Source organism: Serinus canaria, chromosome Z (genome assembly GCF_022539315.1).
Source record: "Serinus canaria isolate serCan28SL12 chromosome Z, serCan2020, whole genome shotgun sequence".
In the NCBI taxonomy this organism is placed as follows: Eukaryota; Metazoa; Chordata; class Aves; order Passeriformes; family Fringillidae; genus Serinus; species Serinus canaria.
Genome location: NC_066343.1, coordinates 65,053,061 through 65,074,928, shown reverse-complemented (window position 1 = coordinate 65,074,928; position 21,868 = coordinate 65,053,061). Strand labels below are relative to the sequence as shown.

Here is a 21,868-nt window from a genome sequence, read left to right as displayed (position 1 = left end):
TTCCACCAAACAATCTGCAAAAGATAAAAGCTACACCTAGAAGTCAGGAGGAACTGGATGAATACCAGAGCTCATTCGGGGCTTCATACAAAGGTGATATCCTGCAACAGAGAATAGTGACATTCAAGCAGAATTCAGTCACCATTACACTCCAGTGACAAGCTTGTCACTGGTGTCAGGATAGACAAAGATGTGCCAAGAGAGGTCCCACTTGGAGCATCTCCTACCAGCTCCTACATGAACAGTCATACAGCGAACCAATTAAAGGTCCACAAAGGTCTGCCCTGACTGTGGCCTGGCACAGAGACAAGAATGGAGGGGGGGGAAATGTTTCAAAAATCTTTTCAAAGGCACCCAGCACTTCTTAAAAACAGTGATGTCCACCAAGACAGAGGCAGCCCTCTGACTAGCTGGAGACAGCCAAAGCAGGATCTGCCCACAGACCCTGTATGGCCAGGAGCTTACCAGATACACATGCACAGATTTCCACACTAATGTCCTTCCACTCTCCTCCCTTTTCCATGCTAATGCTTGCACTGCCTTTGAAGATAAATGCATCCCCTGAAGCAACTGTTGATTGACAGCTCTGCTCTGTAAACAAGTGTCAAGAAAACAAAGCCTTAATGAAGCTCTGTTATCTAAAAGTACTATAAACAATGTCTGTGTTACTGATGGATAAAAGGAGGCCTTGTTCCTAATGAAGAGGATGGACTATCAGAGGAAAACTCACTTCCCAGCTCTGTAGGACTCAGTGCATACAAACCCACGGTATCCATTCAACTTCACTGGGCTTTGCTCATCCCAGCCCTCCTGAGACGACAAGCTGACACCACTGCTCCAACACAAGGATTCCCAGGACTAGCACACAACTGGCAATTAAGCAATTAGCATTGGGAAAGTTCATTGTAGCTTTCTGTGGAAAGGCACTGGGAAAACTCAAAGCATTACTAGAAGAGTGCCCTAAACAGACAGCCATGACAGCCAATCCAAACATCATTTTCACTCAAAGATATAAAAATAAATAAATTCCTCCCCTTACTTCATCTTGGAAATTTTCCTGTATCTAAGTGATTTCATGTCTGCTCCCCTGCCAAGTGCTACAGTTTGATGTTTCTTGTGTTCCAGTAGTGACTTCCCCTCCGGGATTCCCATATCCAAGTGCGACCCAAAATAAACAGCGAGGTCTGTGTCACTCTGCCCATGTTAACACATGCATTATTCAAAATGGCTCAGAAGTGCAAAAGACTTTACTAAGCAACTGACCCATAGAGGAAGAGACAGAGATTACAGCATCAAGTTCTTCAACCTGCTAAGAAGGTCATGATCTATTTAGCATTAAAGGGAAACTAAGATTTCACAAGGTGTAAAAAAAACCACCAGATTTAGAAACTACATTTTATTTCCTCCAGATCTCTGATAACTATCCTCTGTATTCCCTTGCCCAAATCTGACCAAATTCCCTTATGAATCTTTTTTTTTCATATATACTTCTGAAAACAGAGACACAGTTATTTTTTTTAAAAAAAGAACAATGTCACACAATGACTGTGCCACCCATTCTCATATCTCACATCTATCACTGTTATTTCCTTTCCAGGCCATTTTGTGAACATTAAAAAATACATCAACAATGCCTATGTAATGCCAAGGGAAGTAGGAATACATTTCAAAATGAAAATGAAAGGGAGAGGAAAATACATTTCTAGATTTTCTGTTTTTAGTGCAATACATGAGTGATTTTTATGACAAACACAAACCTACAGCAGACATCTCTTTTTGGTTCTTTTACACCACTATTGTCTTGGAAATTAAGAAACTGTCAAATACAAACCAAACTGACTTGAAATGAGAAGAAGTTATTCCACAAAGAGGACTAGAACTGGGATTCCTCTCCCACAGGCACCTTCAGGATTTTATTTTGTTCCAATTCGGGCCACCATTTGTAAAGTGGGGGTGGACATCTTCTTAAACAATTTACTAGGGCAAAATTAAAAAATAATAATGCACCCATTTGACACTAAAAATTACAACCAAGAGGATATTCCATAAAACATATTTATTTAATCAAATCAGTATTTTCCAGCTGTATTTTTTTTACCAGCTCTAATGATTAAGAAAGCCCAAAATTTGAAGTTTAGGGATCACAGAGTTTCCTGTCATTCATTACCATGGTAAATTGGTGCTTTACTGAGCTTATTAAAAAATGCCTCAGCAACAAAAGCACAGTAGGCTTTAATTTGATTATGAACCTGCAGTTCATCAAGACCAAACAGCATCAGGAAAGGAGCATCACTAACATTCCTGCTCCCAGTATTTGAAAGCTAAGATACTGGTTTTCACCAGCTCTTGTGTTATGAGGCTTGAGCATATCAGCACAGTTTTACAACAGCAAACAAGCTATTAATTTCTCTTCATGCCATCATCTATTCATCTCCTCAGATACTTTAGTATCTGAAGCAAGTTTCTCTAATTTCACGGTGTTTACTTATTCTCAGTTCTTCATTCTCCTCCCCTCCTTCACAAGAGTAAATGGAAAAAAAATATTTTCAATAGGAAAACATTCCAGAAAGAAAAAAAAGGACACAAATAGACCTGATGCTGAAGAGCAAAAAATTGAAGATCACCAGGATGAAAATAAATCAACACTAGAGCTCAGAAATGTGGAGACAACTACAAACACAAAAAAGTTTCAGAAATGTTAGGTTTTTATTATGAAAATCAGATTTCATTCCTCATAGCTGACAAAACTATTCATCAACAGATGTTTTCATATGATACTAGATCTTTTGGAAAACTTTCACAGCAAAGGCAAGCTCAATCACCTTTCCCCAGCTTGTGGCACACAGGGGAATCAAGATACAGACCCAACTCTTACTGCAACCTCTCCAGAGCAGCAACTTCTGGACTTCAAAAATCATCACATCAAAACCATCATGTTTTTACCCAGAGGCAAAATTCATTTATTCAATCTGAATTAATTTATGATTATATATTTTCAAAGTTTCATTTTGGGGCAGGATGGGAACACAAAACCTTAACAGTGATTTTTCTGATACAAGTGTTTTTTCAAAACCTTCAAGTGAAAATGAAAGTCAAAAAGTTTGTAACACAAATGAAAGGATAACTTTAAAGGATATTACCAAGCCGAATTTAAAATGCCAATTGAATTTTTTTTTAGTTCTTGTTGCAGACTAAATACTTCCAAAAAAATAATTAAGATCTAGCACCTCATTTTCAAGCTCTCATCCTACTGAAAAATAATAAAAACATTCTGGTAAAGTATGAAACAAAACAACCAAAGGAACTACTTGTATCATCATATCTCCTTTTACTTACTGACCCTGTATGATCAAAACACGTTTTGGTCAAGTTGGTCCCCACCAGAAACATACCTGAAACTTCTGCCCTCAAGCAATGGTTTGTGTCTCCAGGAAACATGCCGAATGTGTTATCAGCACTTCCAAAAACTCCAGAGTTTTCTATTTCATATATACCAGCACTGTCTTCATGTTGTTTCTCACACATTGCTAGAAGACTTCCCAAAGTTTCTGAAAGCTTCACATAGCTCAACAGCAAGGAACGCACATTGATACTGACAGGTTAGCAGGGAAAGGTTACACTTCACACTTCACCCACCCTGGTGTTCATGCTCAGAAATGAAGCATTAGTCTCCAGCCTGCTGCATATTTGAGATGTGCCAGAAGGCATCAGTCCCCTGCTTCAGGGGCTCCCAAACATTGTCATTTGCCACTCCAGGCACATGGAGTCAAGGCAGGAGAGCACATGCACACTGCACACCTTTCACCATCACCTCTGCCTGCAAACTCCACAAACCCTTTGGGTTCTGCCCCTCACACATCACACAAGCCACTTTACACACCTCGCTACATCCCCTTCACTCTCAGGCAGTTTGTTCCTTCTTCGCCTCCAGAAAGGCATTCTTAGCCTCATGCTCTAGCACAAACAGAAATCGAAGCTATGGCTGTGATTAAAAAAAAAACAAAGCACAGAAAAGAAAAGGTTTCCATCTCCTTGTCTCAGTGTGAACCACAGGATACTGAGAAATATTCGACTTCAAGCTCCAGCCTTAGAAGTGCACGAGCTGCCTAGCAGTGGTTAACACTTGAATTCAGAGCTCTAGCTAAGGTTGCATCTAACCTATCATTTATATCTAAAGCTGTAGTGCAGTTCATAAGGAAACAACTGCATTTTCCCAGCCGACCATCCATGGGTGTGATTAACAGAGCAGTTTCAGCTTACTTGAGCTACCTTTCTTCTAGAGGAGAACAGAACAGAAGTTCATATTCAGATGCATTGGTAAAGCAATCCAACTGCTAATGGAATCAAAGCAATGACTCGATATTTGGACGGCTTCAAGCTGTATGACTGACAGAAACCTTCAGTCCAGATCACCAAAAAAAAAAAAAAAAAAAAGAATCTACCTAAAAGTAAATGCCAAGGGGCCTCAGCATCACCTGTTAACTTTCTGATTCTTTAAAAAACCCAAACAACATCCATAGAATTAAACATTCTTTCTGAGTCAACAAGGCATCAGACTCAGTCATCCAGTTTCTTAGCAGACATATTCATACCAGTTCAGCTCTAATGACAGCAGAAATAGCCCAAAACCCCAGTAAAGATCACACCACTTACCAGGCCACTGCAAGTGCTGATTGCTGCTGTCCCATTGCCAGAGCCAGGCTGCCATGCTGTGCCAAGGAAGTGGCAAGGAACTCCTGAGCAAGCTGAAATCTTCGCTCTGGTGTGGTTGCCACGTCTCCTTTCTACTACGTAGTTAGGGGACAGAAATCCCATGTGGATAGTCAAGTTAAAAAACAAATCTTTCTCCTTGTGATTAATTTTGTAATATACCACATTTTCACTTTTTCCAAGATGTCTCTTCTTCCTCAGACTTGACATATGATGGTGTAGATTAAAAGAAAGAAAATGCCCTCTTGCATCTACTCTTGCCGGATGAACCACATGGTATTCTGGCACTGTTTTCACAAATTGCTCTGAGAGAAAGGGGGGAAAAAAAGAAAAAAAACTAGAGTAAGTGCTAGCCTGTTCAGATCTCACATAATTTAAAGGAAAAATCAGAAGTGAGAGCAATTCACCACAACACCCTACTGACAGGCAGTGCACAGACTACTATGGAATACATTCCTTATTTGGGCTTTCTATTCTCCCATTGTAACACTCAGTTTAGAAGCTAAACATTCTTCTGTTCGAACATTTTGTCACCATTCATATAAACAACCGACTGTCACAACCGCCCTCTCCCAACCCTACTAGGGCTGGGAACCCTCCATGACCTAGGTCTCCAGCACATGATACTCTGATCAAGGAGCGTGATCTTCACACATCCAATAAACTGACCACCTAAAATTGGACAGAGAGCCTTGCAAATTCACAAAGGTGAAGAGAACACAAATTGATTATCTGTAGTAACAGCACCTCAGTAGCACCAGCTTTAGCAGCTGCTGCAGCTGCAGCTTCAGAATTTCAAAGAAGGTTTTGAAGAGAATGAAGTTTTCGTGCTCTGTTGCATAAGGTGTTCCAAGCAGGATAAGACTGGAAATCTTATATCTTGTCAGAATCTAGCAGGGGAAGAGAGCATTATTGACGTGTTGTCCCCTACTACAACAAGGGAAGCATACACAAGATACAGAAGAAACACCAATTGTACCCAATTTTATATTTTTAAATTACTGTGAAATGCAAAAGCCCCATGCAAATAACACAAATCCATGTAAAACACAATCATAAGAACTCATACCCTAAGGGTCAGATCTGCTGGGATACTTGAATTCTACCCAAGAAATGACAGTCTGAACACATTTAATTAAAAAGAAGTTATGATGACACGCATTAATCCAGTTCCTCTTTACCCAGAGTTGCTCTTCATTCCCAAAGTCCCAGCCACTCACACATGAAGTGACTATACTCCATTCATTAACTAAGCTGCTTAACAAAGCAATTAGCCTGTTCCAGCTGCTTCCAGGCTAGGTCTAGTTAGAAGCACTTCTTCCTCCATTGCCTGTACCTTCAATGTCACAGAGGAAAAATCCTGCCTAAGCAGGCAGCTGTCTGGATTCATCCCCTTCTGGAAGGAGCACATCTCAGCTGCCCTCATTAGCTGCAGTTTAAGACATGCCTGCTTGAGTTTCCTCAGGCCATGGGACCCCTGAGACACACGCACTAAAACAGTTCCAATTTAAAGGAAAGCAAAACAAAACACACAAAATCCCCGGCCTCCCAGCACATACAGAACTACATCAGAAATCTGGCCTAGTTTCAGCAGCACCTTTACTTCAGAAGCAAGCTTATTCTCTTACACAACAGATTTCTTTGTACACAAGCCTGCAGTGACTTGAAGCTTTTGCAGGACAAGCCACGGCAGTGGGGTTTTGGGCCTTCACAGAGCCAGGTCTTGACAACATGGACAATAATGCCTACCACAAGTTCTGAAAGACATCTGCCCTTGTCCACGTGAGGGGACCGAGACACTGGAAACTCAGTGTACACCTTCATGCCTGCAGTTTGCCTAGCCTGTGCACAGCACAAAAGGCGCTGGATGTCTGATAATGTTGTCAAGACCTGGCTGCTCAAAATTAAGACCCAGACTGCTCAAAATTAAGGGCCGCATCCTTCAACACCAAATACCTCTAGTTTCATGAAGTAACATGAATTCCTATTAAAACACCACAAGTTTCCATAAAACTTTGCAGCAGCAAACATAAATGGAGAGAACAAATGCCACTGACAAGCCGTGGCACTGGCATGTCACAGCATCCCCCCTGGACACCCAGCGTACTCTCCACTCCAGGGGAGTTCCGCCTGTCGTGTGGACACTGTTCAGGATTTACAGGCCAGGGAAGGTAGCTGTGTAGCTCCAGAGAATGTTTTCTCTTTGCAGAACTACAGCCTGGGCATGCTGGCTTGCGTTGGTGCTGAATGAGACCGAAATACAGCAATGAGCAGCACACACTTGAGTCACAACTTTGCTCTGCAATCACGGTGTCTGCTCAGGCCCTTGGGCACACAATGTTCAGGCCCTTCACACCCGTTTGAGGAGCCCAAGCATTGTTTAAGTTGTCAGAGAAATCTTTCCTGCAGACCTTTTTAATTCCTCATCATTGAAAACATCTGATAATATTCAAAGCCGCTTCTGTGTGTTCTGCTCCTCTGTGGATTCAAATTCGCCACATATGGCAGAGAATGGCCTTATTAAGAATGGCTGTACACAAAGTGAATAAACTAGGATAAAAACATACATGATCTGTCACACATGACAGGAAAACCACAATTTACTTTAAATACATAACATGTTCCCTGGCAAAATTCCTTTAAAATGTGACACACCATCATTTGCCATTGTTTCATCTCCATCTTTGTAGTTTGTGTACACATGCCCTTCAGACCCTCTGGCTTCTTTTCAAACCCTTCCCTCGGATAGGAAATAGTGTGGCTCATCTCATGAGGAAGCATCACACCCAGGAAACAGAGCAAGCTCCAAAGCCCCACGGCAAAGAGAAGGCCTTCAGCACCCAGCAAGGGCAGCCCCAACTGTCCCACCCACCACACTTATGGACGTAGAGAGAGCAGAACACCTCAGCTCTCCCACATACAAATTTCAGTCCACACCTCACACTGCAAGAAACCTTCCTGTGTAAAAAATTAGCCACATTCTTAACTGCCCCTTTACTCAATGCTATTTGCAAATTTTTGGAAAAGATTGTCTTCCCTGACTAAAAAGTTAAATTACTTCTACATTCATTTCCACATGCCCAACAATTAAGCAGCCCCTACATGCTAACACAACCATTCCTGTTCTGTCCTATGTACAGCCACAGGGATGTAGTTACTGCTGGCATCCACTTTCAACGAGTCCAACAGGAACCAACTCCAGGATGCTTGAAAATTCACTCTTCAAGCACCTTATTGAAACACTTTTCAGACACTTTATTTAAACACCTTTCCTTTCCACACTTTCTGAGGGGTATAGAAGATTTTCTCTTTTGTGTTCAAGCTCTCCTGAAAACACCACAGCTGTTGACTGCATCAGGAAGCAAAATTTCCTCATATACTTTTGGGTCTTCTACCGCCAGGCAGAGTCTTCCAAATACTCATAATTTTTCTCCCTTGGGAGCCATGACTTTTCTTGAACAGGCAAAAATTAAAATAAAAAATAAAATTCCTGAGTTGCACTTCCCGCTCCAAAAAGAGGGAGAAAATAACCCAACTGTGAGGGCAGCCTCAAAGAAACCCCTCCCGCGGATGAAATCTGATTTGTAATTTACCATCCTCACTAAATGTGCGAAACTCACGGCGGGTGTTGAACCCTGATAAGACCAATCCTTCCACAGCGCCTGCTGCTTTGGTACAGAAGCGATCGCTTGTTTAAAAATAAATAAACAATCAAGACAGTAAACTTCTTCGGTTTAGCAGCACAAAACGATCCCGGCATTTAGAGAGCTGCCTCTAAACGGGGAAGATCCGCAAGAGGCAGGGTTTAGCAATACCTTCATCTCTACCCAGCCAAGCTCTGCCCGGGAGCCGCAGGAAGGCGCAGCCAGAGCGCTGTGCCCCGGCTGCGGAGCCGCGCGTCCCGGCAGCGCCGAGGGCAGCGCTGCGAGGGTGCCCGGACGGCTCCGGGGGCCGGCACGGCCCGCCGGGCCGCCCCTCCCTCCCGAGCAGCGCCCCGGAGCCGCGCTGCTCCGGCTGGCAGCGAACCCTCGGCGGGACTCGCTCCCTGCCGCGTCCCGTCCCGTCCCGTCCCGCCCGCCGCCACTGACCTTGCCCGCCGTCGGGGAACAGGGAGCTGCCGGCCGGCGGGGCCCTGCCCAGGCAGGGCGCTTGGGCGTGGAGGACGAGGAGCCAGAGGGAGAGCACGCGTGCCGCCCGGCTCCGCGGGACACATGGCATGGTGCGAGCGGGCAGCTGCGAGCGGGGCGCCTATCGGGGCCGCGGCATGGCCGGGCCGCTCCCGGCGCAGCCGGACACAGGCGCCGCTCCGCACAAGGGCTGCGCGGGGCCGTCCCGGTGTCTGGTTTCTGCCGGCGGAGGAAGGAGGGCTGTGGGGAGGGAGCAGCTCCAGAGAGCCCCCGCCTCGGAGCCGCCGGGGTTAACGCGGCGGGACGAACCGGGCCGGGCCGGCGGGGAGGGAGGAGAGGCGAGGCCGCCAACAGGGACCGCCGCCCCTCTCCGCCCTCCACCGCGGCCGAAGTGGGGCGTTCGGCCCGCAGCCCTCGGAGAGGGCCGCCCGCACAAGGCAGCGTCCCCTCGCTGGTGTCACGCCGGTGGCCTCCGCCGAGGGGCCGGGGCGAGGCGCCTCGCAGCCCCGCACAGGCCCTGGCAGAGGTTCCCCCGCCGCGGGAGAAGGTGTTCTAGGCACGCAGGAGTTTGACCCGTTGTCCACCATTTCTAATGCGGCGGGAGGGGATACGGGGGTTTCCCCGGCTGAAGCATCCCGTAGCTCGTGGCCCCTCGGGGCCCAGCACCCAGTTTCCTGGCTGCCTGACAGAATCACAGAGTCAGTCAGGTTGGAAAAGATGTCTGCAATCATTGAGTCCAGCCTGTGGTCTGAATATCAAAATGTCAGCTAGACCATGGTAGCGCATCCAGTGCTTTCTTAAACACCTCCAGGGGTGCCTACTTCACCACCTCCCTGGGCAGTTCGTGCCAAAGTCTAATCATCCTTCCTTGTGAAAAAATTCTTCCTACTGTCCAGCCTGACTCCTCAGCGTCTTAACCTGCATCAGAGGAGACAGGTCTGTGTTTTAGCGATGTGCTGGCACATTGAGGTTACTGCTGAATGTCTTCCCTATGAACAGAAAGTTCCTAAATAACTTTGGCATCCACATTTTTAGGTGCATGCCATGTGCTCTCTGCCGGGTTTCCTCATCTAGCAGCTGCTATGGTTACTGCCAGGCCAAGGATCGACAGGTGGGTGCACTCTTCAGTGCTCTCCCGTGCTTGAGACCTGGGCTGGGTTCCTCATCTGCTTTGATAGCCTCCTGCTTAAAGCTGGCCTCACCATGGACTTCTTGTATACTTTTCATAGCAATCTGTGCTTAATGATGCTTCTTTCTCTGCTCAGTTTTCCCAAGATGAATGGCTGCCACAGTTCAATTGCCTTAGCTGTAAGAACTGTGAACTCCAGACTCCGGGGCACAAAAATGCAAAAAAAAGTTAACTCCAGGGTTTTCTAAATCAGTGAAAAATGTGGCTTCCCCAGGACTCAGACAGCTAACTCTGGAAACTGACATATTTATAAGAGTGATAATTGATTTAGGAATCATCATGTGCTCTCTTCTAGATAGTGGAAGGACTCAGACCATGCAAAAGGAATATTTGATATCCAGCATGGATTATTTGATATCAAACAGTACTTGCCAAGAGAAGATTAGTTAATTGCAAGGTATTTTTTTCAATATTTCTGTGCATATATTCTGCACACGAATAATATTGTCTCACCTGGTACAGTGACAAGTTTTCTGGTGTTCTTGCCGTTAGGATTCTTAGTCTAGTCACACAGTGGGCATGAGGCTATTTTGTGAGACTGGGTATTATAGTTTGCTTAGCTCTTTATCAGTACTTCCCTGAAATTAATTTAAAGATAAGTGTGATCTGAAATTGATATTATATTTATAATATTTAACATCTAAAAAACACTTGACAATTGTTGCATAGAAAAAGCCGCACAATTTGCCATTAATATTTTAAAATAATTCAGTTGGTGACTAAGGAAGTATCTGCACCAAATGAAATAAAAAGGAAAAATACTGCAAAATGAGGAGAACAGGCAAGGAGCAGTGGAAAGAAGGTATGACAGTTCAAGGCATGGGCAGTTACTCTGGTTTAACATACTTCTTGAAGGCCATCACAAAAACAACCCTTCTGAGAGAGACATTTAACTATTTGCTTCCATTTTCAGTCATCTCTTTAGCTAGGTGTTCACTGTTAGGCGAATCTGATGGGAATTTCCTGCAGGATTCCATCTTGGTTTCTTCCTCAGCAGGAAAACTTAATTCCTGTTGCCTGTAATTCTCCCCAACCCTGGAAGTGGTGGAGAGCTAAAAGCTTTAGAAACTCAAGAGAGTTTGTGGGAATGAGTTTTGTTTTGATTTGGGGTTTTTTTAATGCAAAAATTTGTAAATCTAAAAGTCGTACAGAGTGGAGAAAGAGAGCTGTGGGAATCTGGTCTGAGACATCCATAACTCCCTGGGCTTTATGCCAGCATGCACATATACAGAAAAAATGATTCACTGGTGTAGTGTCAGAAAATACCCGGGGGGACAGTAGGGTTCCTGCTTCAGGGATGCTGTGGCTGTAGCTGACACAGTGTCCAAAACACAGCACTGTACCAGCTACTAAGGAGAAAACTACGTCTATCCCAGCTAAAAACGGTTAAGATGTGAAGCAATGGCACAAGTAGAAAGCATTCTCCTGGTGTGAGTACATACTGAGGCCATTTTAAGTGAACAGAATTTATGGCACTGTGTCTTCCCAGTGGTTTCCTGTTCCAAAGAGGAATAACCTGAGGGTTTGGAAGTTTTTTTGAAAGAAAGTGGGGTGTTTTTGCTAATGCAACCTCAGTTACAAAAAGAAAAAGAATACAGCCCCACATCAGCTGTTGTTCTTGAGGCAAAAGTAAGTTGTTGCAGTTCAGTAGGTGCAGCTCCACTCAGAAAAGCCTGTACATTTATTGAAAGGTCACAATCAAGAGACACAATCAATCCTGGACTGCCAAGCCAGAAACAGTACTGGACTCTTAAATTTAAGTAGACTTCCAGGATTCCAGGATAGCCATAAAAGAAATTAGTGTATTGCAATTTATTTGTATGTAGAAATGTTTACAGACTGCCAGAAAAGCAGAGGTTCTGAGGAGTGAGGAACTAAAACACAAATTATATGATTTGACATAGAAGAGTTGCTACAAAATGAAGTCCGTGTAAAGATAGATATGGAGGGAAATTTTGCTTTGCTAGGAATGAGAGTCCCCCGCTCAAAATTTAAAGATACAAAGTTATATAAGACACACTTGCTCTGCTCCTGCGGTCAACAGGGAGGGGAGATACCTCTGGAGTATAACACATCCTTGCCTGTCACATCCAAGGTGAAACACTGTCCAAACCTGACTGTTAGCTATCCTGGCAGCTTAACAGTTTGCTTGGACTAGAAATGGTAAAAACATGGATCACACATGATGTGGTGGGCTTAGACTATTCTGTGATTCTGTGATACTGTGACTGTTGGCAGGGAGATGAACTGAAAGAGAATTACTCTGAATACCAAAGACCCTGTGGAGTTTGCTGGGTAATTGACACTGTTGATGTATTATTTTTCTGCCAGATTTATAAAGAAGTTTGTGAGTTCATTTTTTTTAATCTTTAGTCTTATTCCCTGTTTCTCATTTGAAGTGCAGCCTGTAAAACAGCTAAGTATTGGTGATTGAGCCAGAGACACTGTTGAATCTCTCAGCTTCCATTTCATTATAATCTTTACAGATTTTTGGAACTTCATAAGTTACTCTTGCAAAAAAAAAAAAAAATGTATTTGCTGACATTCCACTTCTGGTATGTCTGTGGGCAGATTTAAGTAAGAGAATGAAGCAAATTCTAAGTAGTCAGTGATTCTTTACCATGATTTTTTTTTTGTATGCTCGCACTGAGATTTCTAGTCAGTCTTCAAACATGGACTGGTTTTTATTACTAGTGAGCTAATTCACAAAATTATAATTTCATGCTTGCACCATGTGACTTTATAAGCTCATTTGTCATATTATCCATATTAAGCAAATAAAAGTATGTTTCTGGAGCAACAGGTCACTTTGAATTATCTTTTTAAGTTCATGCCCAAAAAATATATTCTCAGTAGTCTGTCTAGAAAGTAAATTATGAGAGGATGATGAACATAATCAAGGTTTTGGGAGGTTGCTTGTTTGGTTTTGGGGCATTTTAAGGGTTTGGTTTTGTTTTGTTCTGTTTTTATTAAAACCTGTTTCTCTGTCCAAATAATGCTTTCTGGAGGATATGTCTGTGGTTCATGAATTGTGGTATGATCATTGTGTTATCTGAGATTTTGTAATGAAAGCCTGTATCCATTTCCAGTACAATTTTAAGAGAAGAATTGCCATGAAAATCTTCCCATGGTGGATGCACATCAAATCACACCAAGTTCACTCTCAGGATGGAGAAGATAAAGTTGTAAAACCCAGTTGAAACTGGGACTGAAACTGTTAATAGTTACTGTCTGAATTTGGTCAGAAGGATGAGATTGTAGCCCTAAGCTCATAAAAAATCAAGAGGAGACCATATCTTTTCCAGAAATTAGAACTGAAAAACTAAACAAACATGAAATGTCCCTTTCCTGTTTTCTAGTTTCCTTCTCCTGATCCAGAATTTTTTTGAGAGAGGATGCCATAAAAAGAATTATTCATAAAACAGAAGTCAATTGCAATAATGCAACATTTAAATAACATAAAACCCATTTAAGCCACACACACTAGTAAATCTTTTTAATAAAATCTGTTCTAAAGCTTTACTATTACTAATTTTTGCTTCAGTGTGTCAAATACAAAAAAGAAATTTAAAATCTCTTACTGCTACAAAAATATCCTGAGAAATAGTCCCATATTTCTCTATTTAGTGATACATTCAATATTTTAAAAATCTGCTCTAAGCTACAAAAATGCCTTTCATATTGAAAACAGAACACCATCTCCCTAGCCAAAATATTTCAGAGGAGCAGACAGCTGGTTCAGTTACTGTTGTAATTATAATAAAACTTTTGTTTATGTATGAGGTCTTTAAAGGGAGTGAAAAATTATAGGAATTATTTGGGGTAAATTGTAGGAAAATTACCATTTCAGCAAATGTTTATTTGGCATATTTAACTAAAACATTTTTAATGCTATTTGAGAATCACCTGCAGGACTCTGACACATTATACTCAAAACCAGTGGGCAGTTTCTGTTGGTGGTCTGAACAAGTGAAAGCCTTTTTAAGTCTACTGCACTGATGGATGCTGCCTGCAGGCAAACTAGCAATCTCAGCCCTGTGGATTATATTAGCATGGTACTATATATATGAAAAAAAGCCTCTGCCTGGTTTGTTTGAGATGAACAAAATACACAAATCAGCCATTTTTTCACCGTTATTGCCAGAGTACATCATGGAAGCCTTTGCCTTCCTAGAGTTTTCAGAAAGTTTGAGTAAGTAATACTAATTACACTAACACTTGGATAAAAAGAAGGCTCTGGAAAGTTACATGTTAGCAGCACAGCTTTGGCAGCTGTGGAATGGGTGGAATGAATAGGGAGCAAGTAGACAACGTCTTCCAGAACAGTAATGCTTGTGATTGTATCTGATGAGTTTTGCAATACTTTTTGAAAGCAGCTGATGGCTTTCTTTAACATTTTTTCAGCTATGGCAGTGTTCTGGCAGTGTGTTAAATAAATTATTCAGCAAACATTTCTTTTATTATTCATCTGGGTGTTGCAAGTTCCCTTACCTGCCTCTAAAATGTCTCTGAAATGAAGAATGACAAAAGAAAAACCACCCAAGACTAAAAAGGAATTTTTCTGGGGTCTAAACATGAGCAAAAACCTTGGACAATCATTTCACACTTGCAGACCTGAGTTCAAAATCCACTACCAGTGTTCCCAGGAGGTACGTAACTTCACACTCCTTTGCTTTCTCTGGGTGACTAACACAAAAAGCAATATAAGGTTGGACATTATTTTCCTCCTCTTCCCCTTTCTGAATCATTACGACTGCTCAGTCTCAGCAATATATCAGCAAGATGTGCCAAACAGAAAAAATAGTAGAAGAAGTTATTCTATGAAAGACATGTTTGCTGCAATTTTTCCAGTGACATATTTAAAATTGGGTGTGAAGATACTAATATGATGAGAATAGGTTAGAATTCAATCTAGAAAAAGTCCACTTCAACCTTACTAATAATTTATCAAGTCTCTGCATGGCTTGATTACAGATTGTTCTTTCCTTGGGGGCTATATTAGTAGCAGGGCTAAGAGTAGAGGGAAAATTGAACAAGAACTTGCTTTTTTCAAATGTTTGTTTTTGGGTAAGTGCTGACTCTAGTGCTAAGGCAGTCATTGCTGCTGTGGGCTGGGAGGCACCTCACCCTCTGCTTTGTTTAGAGAACCTCTGCAGGTCTGGCTGAAACTCAGCATTTTCACATTGCTTGTTTATGTGATGGTTCTTCTGCTGGTTTTAAGGGATCGGTGGCTTTGTCTCCTGCATGTGCTATTTTACAGTCGACTGTGCAACACTGATGGGACTAATGGGGTTGTTGAATTTCACTGCAAGGATGATTTCCTCTGGTTGAAAGAATTTGGAAAACTGCTTCCGTTCAGCATTCTGAGAGATGCAGCCTAATGCTGTGTATTGAAAATGCCACCCAGATGCCACCCTAGTCAGTGATTAAGAGGTATGAAAACGTAGGGAAAAAAATCCATAATTTGGGAAAATTGTGAAGATCTGCTGGATTTAGTTGGGATGAAGTTTGGCTTTGTGCTGAGGGATGATAACACAGAGATGTTTTAGTTACTGCTGAGCAGAGCTTACACAGAGCCAAAGCCTTTCTGCTTCTCAGACTGCCACGCTGGCAGGGAAATTGGGGGTGCTTGGGAGAGTGGGAGGAGACATAGCCAGGAAAGGTGACCCCAGCTGACCAAAGTCCTCCTCATGACATCACCTTCAAGATATAAAGTGGAGGGAAGAAGAGGGAAGGGGGCATGTTGGGCATGATGACATTTGTCTTCCCAAGTGACACTTAGGTGTGATGGGCACTGCTCTCCTGGAGATGGCTGAACTCCTGCCTGCCCATGGGAAGTGATGAATGAACTCCTTGGTTTGTTTTGTTTGCATGTGTGGCTTCTCCTTTCCCTGTCAAAATCTCTTTGTCTCAATCCTTGAGTTTTCCAGCTTGCACCCTTCCAATTCTCAGCCCAATTCTGCTGGTGGGGGGTTGAATGAGTGGCTGCAAGGGGCTTGACTGCTGGATGGGGTTAGACCATGACAGGTAAAAATGTCAGGGGTCTGTTTTTTGAGGCCTGATTGTGATGTGGATGATGTGGTCAGTCAATTGTAAATTCTTTCTCTCTCCCTCTCTCTTTTTTTTTTTTTTTTTTTTTTTTTTTGGGTCATTCCAGTACCAAGCTATTTGTTATACAAAGTAATCAGCAGACTAAACCTTCCCAGAGCCTTGCATTGCTAATTCCAGTAAATTGCACCCTCACTGTAAGCAATATGAATGATGTCTAAAACTTCTAATTACTCTTGTTCCCCTTTAACACTCCCATACCATCATGTGGCTGATACTTTTACAGAGACCCTGCAGATACAAATCAAAGTGATGAGTGGACTGCTGATAACGAATAGCACACACAACTGTGTCTTTGCAGGAAGTTCAGTAAGATAAATCAATGCAAAAATAATAAACTTGTTAAATGTTCCTTAAATCTCCCCCGGATGGCTGATTCACAGAGCTTTACTTAGGTATATTCAGAATCTATTTGGTTTTTTAAATGCGCCGTTATCTTGATTTATTTAGAAGGGGAACAGAAAAAGGAAAGCCTCAGGTACTATTCCCATCACTTGCTGTCTCTTTCTGCGGCAGACTTGGTGGGGAAGGGATTTTCGGGCCCCGCGCAAGACAGGAGGGCCCCCTGCGGGCGGGATCCCTCTGCCTCCGGGGGAGCGGCGGCTGCTGCTCTCGCCTTCCCCCAAGCGTTGCAGCCTTAGATAGCCGGCCTTTACAGCTTCCCTGTCCGCCGTTCATTTTAAAATGAGGGAGAGACGCCGTCTCCCGAAGCCCCAAAAGCAGGAGGGGCGTTCGTGGGTCCCTGTCCGGAGTGCGGTCATTCAGGGGAGGCGCGGTCCGGCTCGGTGCTCAAGCGCGAAAGCGCGGGTGGTTTCCAGGTCACCCTGCGGCTCGGCGAAGGTGCGACATCCCCAAAACTTGTCCCCACGCAAGAGGGGAAAGGTTCTGTGAGAGCTGATCGGACGGGAGCACATCGGGGAGGGGAATCACGTCGGGATTGGGAGGATCACATCGGGGAGAGGAGATCACATCGGGGGAGTAGGGATCATATCAGGAGATGGGGGATCATATAGGGGAAGGGAGCATGACACTGGCGGGGGCGAGAAGGCATCGCCTCTGGCCGGGCAATTGCCGCGCAGAGCCCGAGGAAGCGCCCGGTTGATTCACACGCGGGATTCCTGGCCAGGTGTGCGGGACAGGACGGGAAGGGACGGGACGGGACGGGGCGGGGGCGATCCTCAGGAGCAACCGTGGGGGCAGCGAGGCGCGGGGGCGCGGCGGCCGCGCTCAGCACCGGGGAGAGCTCCGCGCCCACCGCGCATGCCCCGCCCCGCCGGCGCGGATAAAAGCGCGGCGCGGAGCCGAGCGGCGCCAGCAGTGTCACCGCACCGCCGTGTCACCGCACCGCCGTGTCACCGCACCGCCGTGTCACCGCACCGCCGCGTCACCGCACCGCCGCACAGCCGGCACCACGCCGTGCCCGGACCCTGCCGCCGCCCCAGCAGCCCGCCCGCCCGCCGCCGGCTCTCAGCCTCTGGGGAAAAAGCTCCCGCGGACCCGTCTCCCACCCTAGAATGGGATGGGCGAGCCCTGCGAGCGCGATGCCTGCTCGCCAGCCGCTGGCATAAAGGAAGGAGCGGACAGGGAGTCCTGGGACACGCCGCTGGGCTTCCTGGAGAGCTCTCAGATGGACAACGGGAGTAACGTGTCCTTCCTGCAGTTCTTGAAGACCATCAACCTGGAGCGAGCCGACGGGATGCAGGGGGACAGTTCTGACGTGGTGCGGATTGTCATTTCACTGGTGTACTCTGTGGTGTGTGCCCTGGGACTGGTGGGCAACCTGCTGGTGCTCTACCTGATGAAAAGCAAGCAAGGCTGGAGGAAATCCTCCATCAATCTCTTTGTCACCAGCCTGGCAGTGACTGACTTCCAGTTTGTGCTGACCTTGCCATTCTGGGCGGTGGAGAACGCACTGGACTTCAACTGGCTCTTTGGCAAGGCAATGTGTAAGATCGTCTCCTATGTGACAGCAATGAACATGTATGCCAGCGTGTTTTTTCTCACTGCCATGAGTGTGGCTCGATATCGCTCTGTGGCTTCAGCCTTGAAGAATCAGCGTCGAGGAGACCCGCTGGGTGGCTGCTGCTCTGCCAAGTGGCTTTGTGCACTCATCTGGCTGTCAGCTGTCCTGGCTTCCCTGCCCCATGCCATTTTTTCCACCACTGCCACTGTCTTTGATGATGTTCTCTGTCTTGTCAAGTTCCCAGAGGGCCGAGGCAACAATGCCCAATTCTGGCTGGGTCTGTACCACATCCAGAAGGTGCTGCTGGGCTTTCTGGTGCCGCTGGTTGTCATTAGTCTCTGCTACTTGCTCCTGGTACGCTTCATCAGTGACAAGCACGTGGGCAGCACCTGCAGTGGCCCCAGCATCAAGCGCCGCTCCAAAGTGACTAGGTCAGTGTCCATTGTGGTGCTGTCTTTCTTCTTGTGCTGGCTGCCTAACCAAGCACTTACAACCTGGGGGATACTCATCAAACTCAACGTGGTGCACTTCAGTAATGAATACTTTCTCTCCCAAGTGTACCTCTTCCCCATCAGCGTGTGCCTGGCACACTCCAACAGCTGCCTCAATCCCATCCTCTACTGCCTCATGCGCAGGGAGTTCCGCAAGGCACTGAAGAGCCTCCTCTGGAGGATCACCTCACCTTCCCTCACCACCATGCGCCCTTTCACTGACACCACCAAGCCCGAGAAGGAGGAGCAGGCCCTGCATGCTGTGATGCCTGTCCACCCTGTCCCTGCTGCTCCCCGTGCCGCAGCTGTCCAGGCAGAGGTGGCCTATTACCCGCCCGGGGTGGTGATGTACAGCAGCCGCTACGACCTGCTGCCTGCCAGCTCCATGGAGCAGCACTGCTGAGATGGCAGGGGGCTCTGGGGGGTGGCACAGTGCCAGATGTGGCCTGGGGATATTGATTGCCTGGTCAGGACAAGGGGAGGAGGGATGAGTAAAGGAGGACTTCTGTGTGAGAGATGCTCTTTTGTGGTTTTGTCTGCCCTCAGAGACACTTGATGGACGTTGTTGTCTGGAGAATGCACCCTGAGCTGTTGAACAGGACTAGGAGGAGGTAGTGGTGGGATTTCTCTATGAGATGCTTTTTTGTGCTTCTGCCTGTGCTGGGGAACAAGGACTAAGGAGGGTGATGGGACTCCAGCCAGGGAGGATGCAGGATGTGCAAAGCAGCACAGGGAGGTGAGGGGCTGGTTGGGGTGGTCTGAGGCTGGAAGGCCTTAACCACGTTCCCTCCAGCTGGAGTTGCAAGCAGCCCTCCCGCCTCCTGTGTTTGTCTGTGGCAGGGAGAGGGAGCCGAGCTGCTTTCTCCCTGCTGCAGGACCCTGTAAATGGTGCAGGCCAGACTGATCACTGCTTCCTGGGCTCCACTGAGGGCTCAGGGATCAGACAGCCTCTCTTCTATTTCAAACCTGCCTTGAGGGGAGCAGCCAGCACAAGTGGGTACAAACCTCCTGCTTGTTCAGGCTTGGCACCTTTGCCCTCTTTTAGGGACTTGGGAAAGAGTGGGGTCAAGGAACACTGTGCTCCCCTCCAGATCAGTGCAGGATCTGCTTTTCTAGCTACCCCCCATCCCCCCAGCTGCTGCCAGGGTACACAGCAACCCAGACAGCCGAGGAGAAACCCAAGAATGGAATTTGCAGCTTCATGGGGTGTTCCTTTGCCTGGGTTTGGAGGGAGGGTGTGACCCCCTAATATGGTTTCCCAGCCTCTCTCCAAGCCACTGAGGGGAAAGGAAACCTCACAGCCCCAGACCATGTGTAGCAAGACAGCATCTCTCCCAGGGCACTGAGGTTGCAAGCTTAATTTTTGCTGCACTTCAGACTGTTCATATTTCACTTCAGGAAATCAGCACAACTGTAAATAAATTTTTTTAAAAAGGGGTGAAAGAAACACTCCTAGCCACTTCAAATCACTTGCTCTGGGATACTTCTGGGTTCACTTAAAACCAAGCACAAAGGCTTTAGTTCTGCTAAGGGTTTGCACTGACTTGCCAGTGTTTCAGAGAAGTTCAGGTCAGGTCCTCTAGTCTGAGCAGCCCTAGGGCCTGCAGTGCTTATGTAGCCTAGAGAATGTCAGGGATTGGCCTTTACCAGCCTCTGTTCCACAGAAATGCCTGGGAAGTAATTTAAGGCTTATTTGAATTGAACTTTTAGGGGGATGAAAAAAGTGTATTTTTAAGCTGTGAAAGTTTTTATGATGAGGCTATATATCTACTTCTTAAAATATTTTTTTTTTATTATGAGGAAAACAATTTGAAATGAAAAGATCAAAGTATTTATTTTAAATAATAGAAAAGTGCAACATTTCTGGTTTTGATTTCAGAACACAATTCCAGTAATCCCTAGTACTGCATATAAGATGATTATTTAAACAAAATTTTCTATTTCCAACTCCTTTCCTTGCAGTCTAACTCCAACATCTGCCCGATTCTGCTAAAAAGGCATTTATGCAGAGGGTTGTTTGTTACCTCTAAGTACTGACGTGGAGCAAACTTGCTATTTCTGTCCAGAGAAAACTGCTGCACCATAGTGGCAATTACACTTTGCAGACTCTGCTAGGTGTACTGTACATGTTGGTAACTCCTGTTGTAAAATTTGTTTGGTCTGAAAGCAGCTGGTTCTGCTACTTGCAAGGAGAAGTTATCTTTTTTTTCCAAGGCAGAAAAGACTTCTCCAGCCTTGGGCATTTGCTAACGGGGAAGATACTGATTTACAAGTTGTCTGAAGTAGAGCAGCAGAAGTGAGCTGGCGGCTGATGGGCATACTTACACAGATGCCAAGACTCCGAAGAAATCAGACTTATCCACAGAAGAACTTGAGCATCTAAGTACTGTACAACTGCCTCTCTAACCTCCTAAATCCTGACTTGGTTGACTGGGGAAATCTGTAGGTACTTAAGTTTTTTCTAGTAAAATTTTTGTGCCTAGAAATCTGTTCCTGAGCATGCCTAAATCTGCTTAATTCTGTAGCACTTATTTCTGTGCTTACTGGGGATATTTCTGTTGGGACTGGCCACAGTGTGTATGCCGTGAGGGAGGCAACTCTGCATCCCAACGTAGAAGACCCTGTGCCAGGCCACACTAAGTCAGAAGCGGCAGTGAACTCAACTCCTTCCCCCCATCCCTTTGAATCTGTGCCTGGATGTGCTGCTTCTGTTCCAGCTTCAATGTATGTGCAGGTTATGCTCCTTCCCCCTCCCTTGTGAAATGCTAAATTAGTGGTCACAGCTATTCCCCACAGCCTGAGAGATTCAGTTCCCCTTTTCCACATCCCAGGGGAGTGGCTGTATCTCTGGGCCACTTTGTGAATATGCTCATATTCTCTGGCTTGACACAGTTCCCTGTTGCCTGAGTTGCTCACTGTTGCTGGATCTTAATGGCAACAAAAGTCCTCGAACTCTGCTTAGCAGCAGAGTGGTTACGCTGTAATCTCCAAAGAGGAATTGTGAAGGCATTTTTTTTTTTTAGCAAATACAGTATAGAAATTGGATCCAGATCTGGGTTCTAGGTCTCCCCTTCCCAAGGACAGTGGTCAACTTCCTCCCAGGTCCTGATTCAATTAAAGTTCCAGTACGCTATCCAGGAACCTGAAGTCTTTCTAGACTTGTTGGTAAAGCAGCTTAATGTACTAAAGGATTTGCAAAAAACTGCATTTCTGATGTGGGAGAAAGCCTGAATGTCTGTGTTGCAGGTGAAGAAAGTTGCACAGTTGTCTGAGAAAAGGA

General features: G+C 45.3%; 2 protein-coding genes across 3 annotated transcripts in view; one reads left to right on the top strand and one right to left on the bottom strand.

The window, feature by feature from the left end:
* Nucleotides 1-8,940, bottom strand: part of ADAMTS12 (ADAM metallopeptidase with thrombospondin type 1 motif 12) — a 147,041-nt gene extending 138,101 nt beyond the window's left edge. The window contains exons 1-2 of one of the 2 annotated variants that reach the window (XM_030237353.2): nt 8,799-8,940; nt 4,654-5,015 (exon numbers count right to left, since the gene is read on the bottom strand). In XM_030237353.2, coding sequence (XP_030093213.2) covers nt 4,654-5,015; nt 8,799-8,928 — 492 coding nt within the window. In that variant the 5' untranslated portion in view covers nt 8,929-8,940. Of the gene's footprint in view, nt 1-4,653; nt 5,016-8,798 lie in introns of those variants that run through there. The other variant, XM_050987013.1, reaches the window with a different exon arrangement.
* Nucleotides 8,941-17,653: 8,713 nt separating this feature from the next.
* RXFP3 (relaxin family peptide receptor 3) lies at nt 17,654-18,991 on the top strand. The gene has a single exon (XM_009097914.4). The coding sequence runs from the start codon at nt 17,654-17,656 to the stop codon at nt 18,989-18,991; it is 1,338 nt and encodes a 445-aa protein (XP_009096162.3).
* Nucleotides 18,992-21,868: the final 2,877 nt, after the last annotated feature.

What these genes read in the sequence shown, in the direction of transcription:
- RXFP3 (XM_009097914.4), top strand. Translation starts at nt 17,654, where the DNA reads ATGGGCGAGCCCTGCGAGCGCGATGCCTGCTCGCCAGCCGCTGGCATA.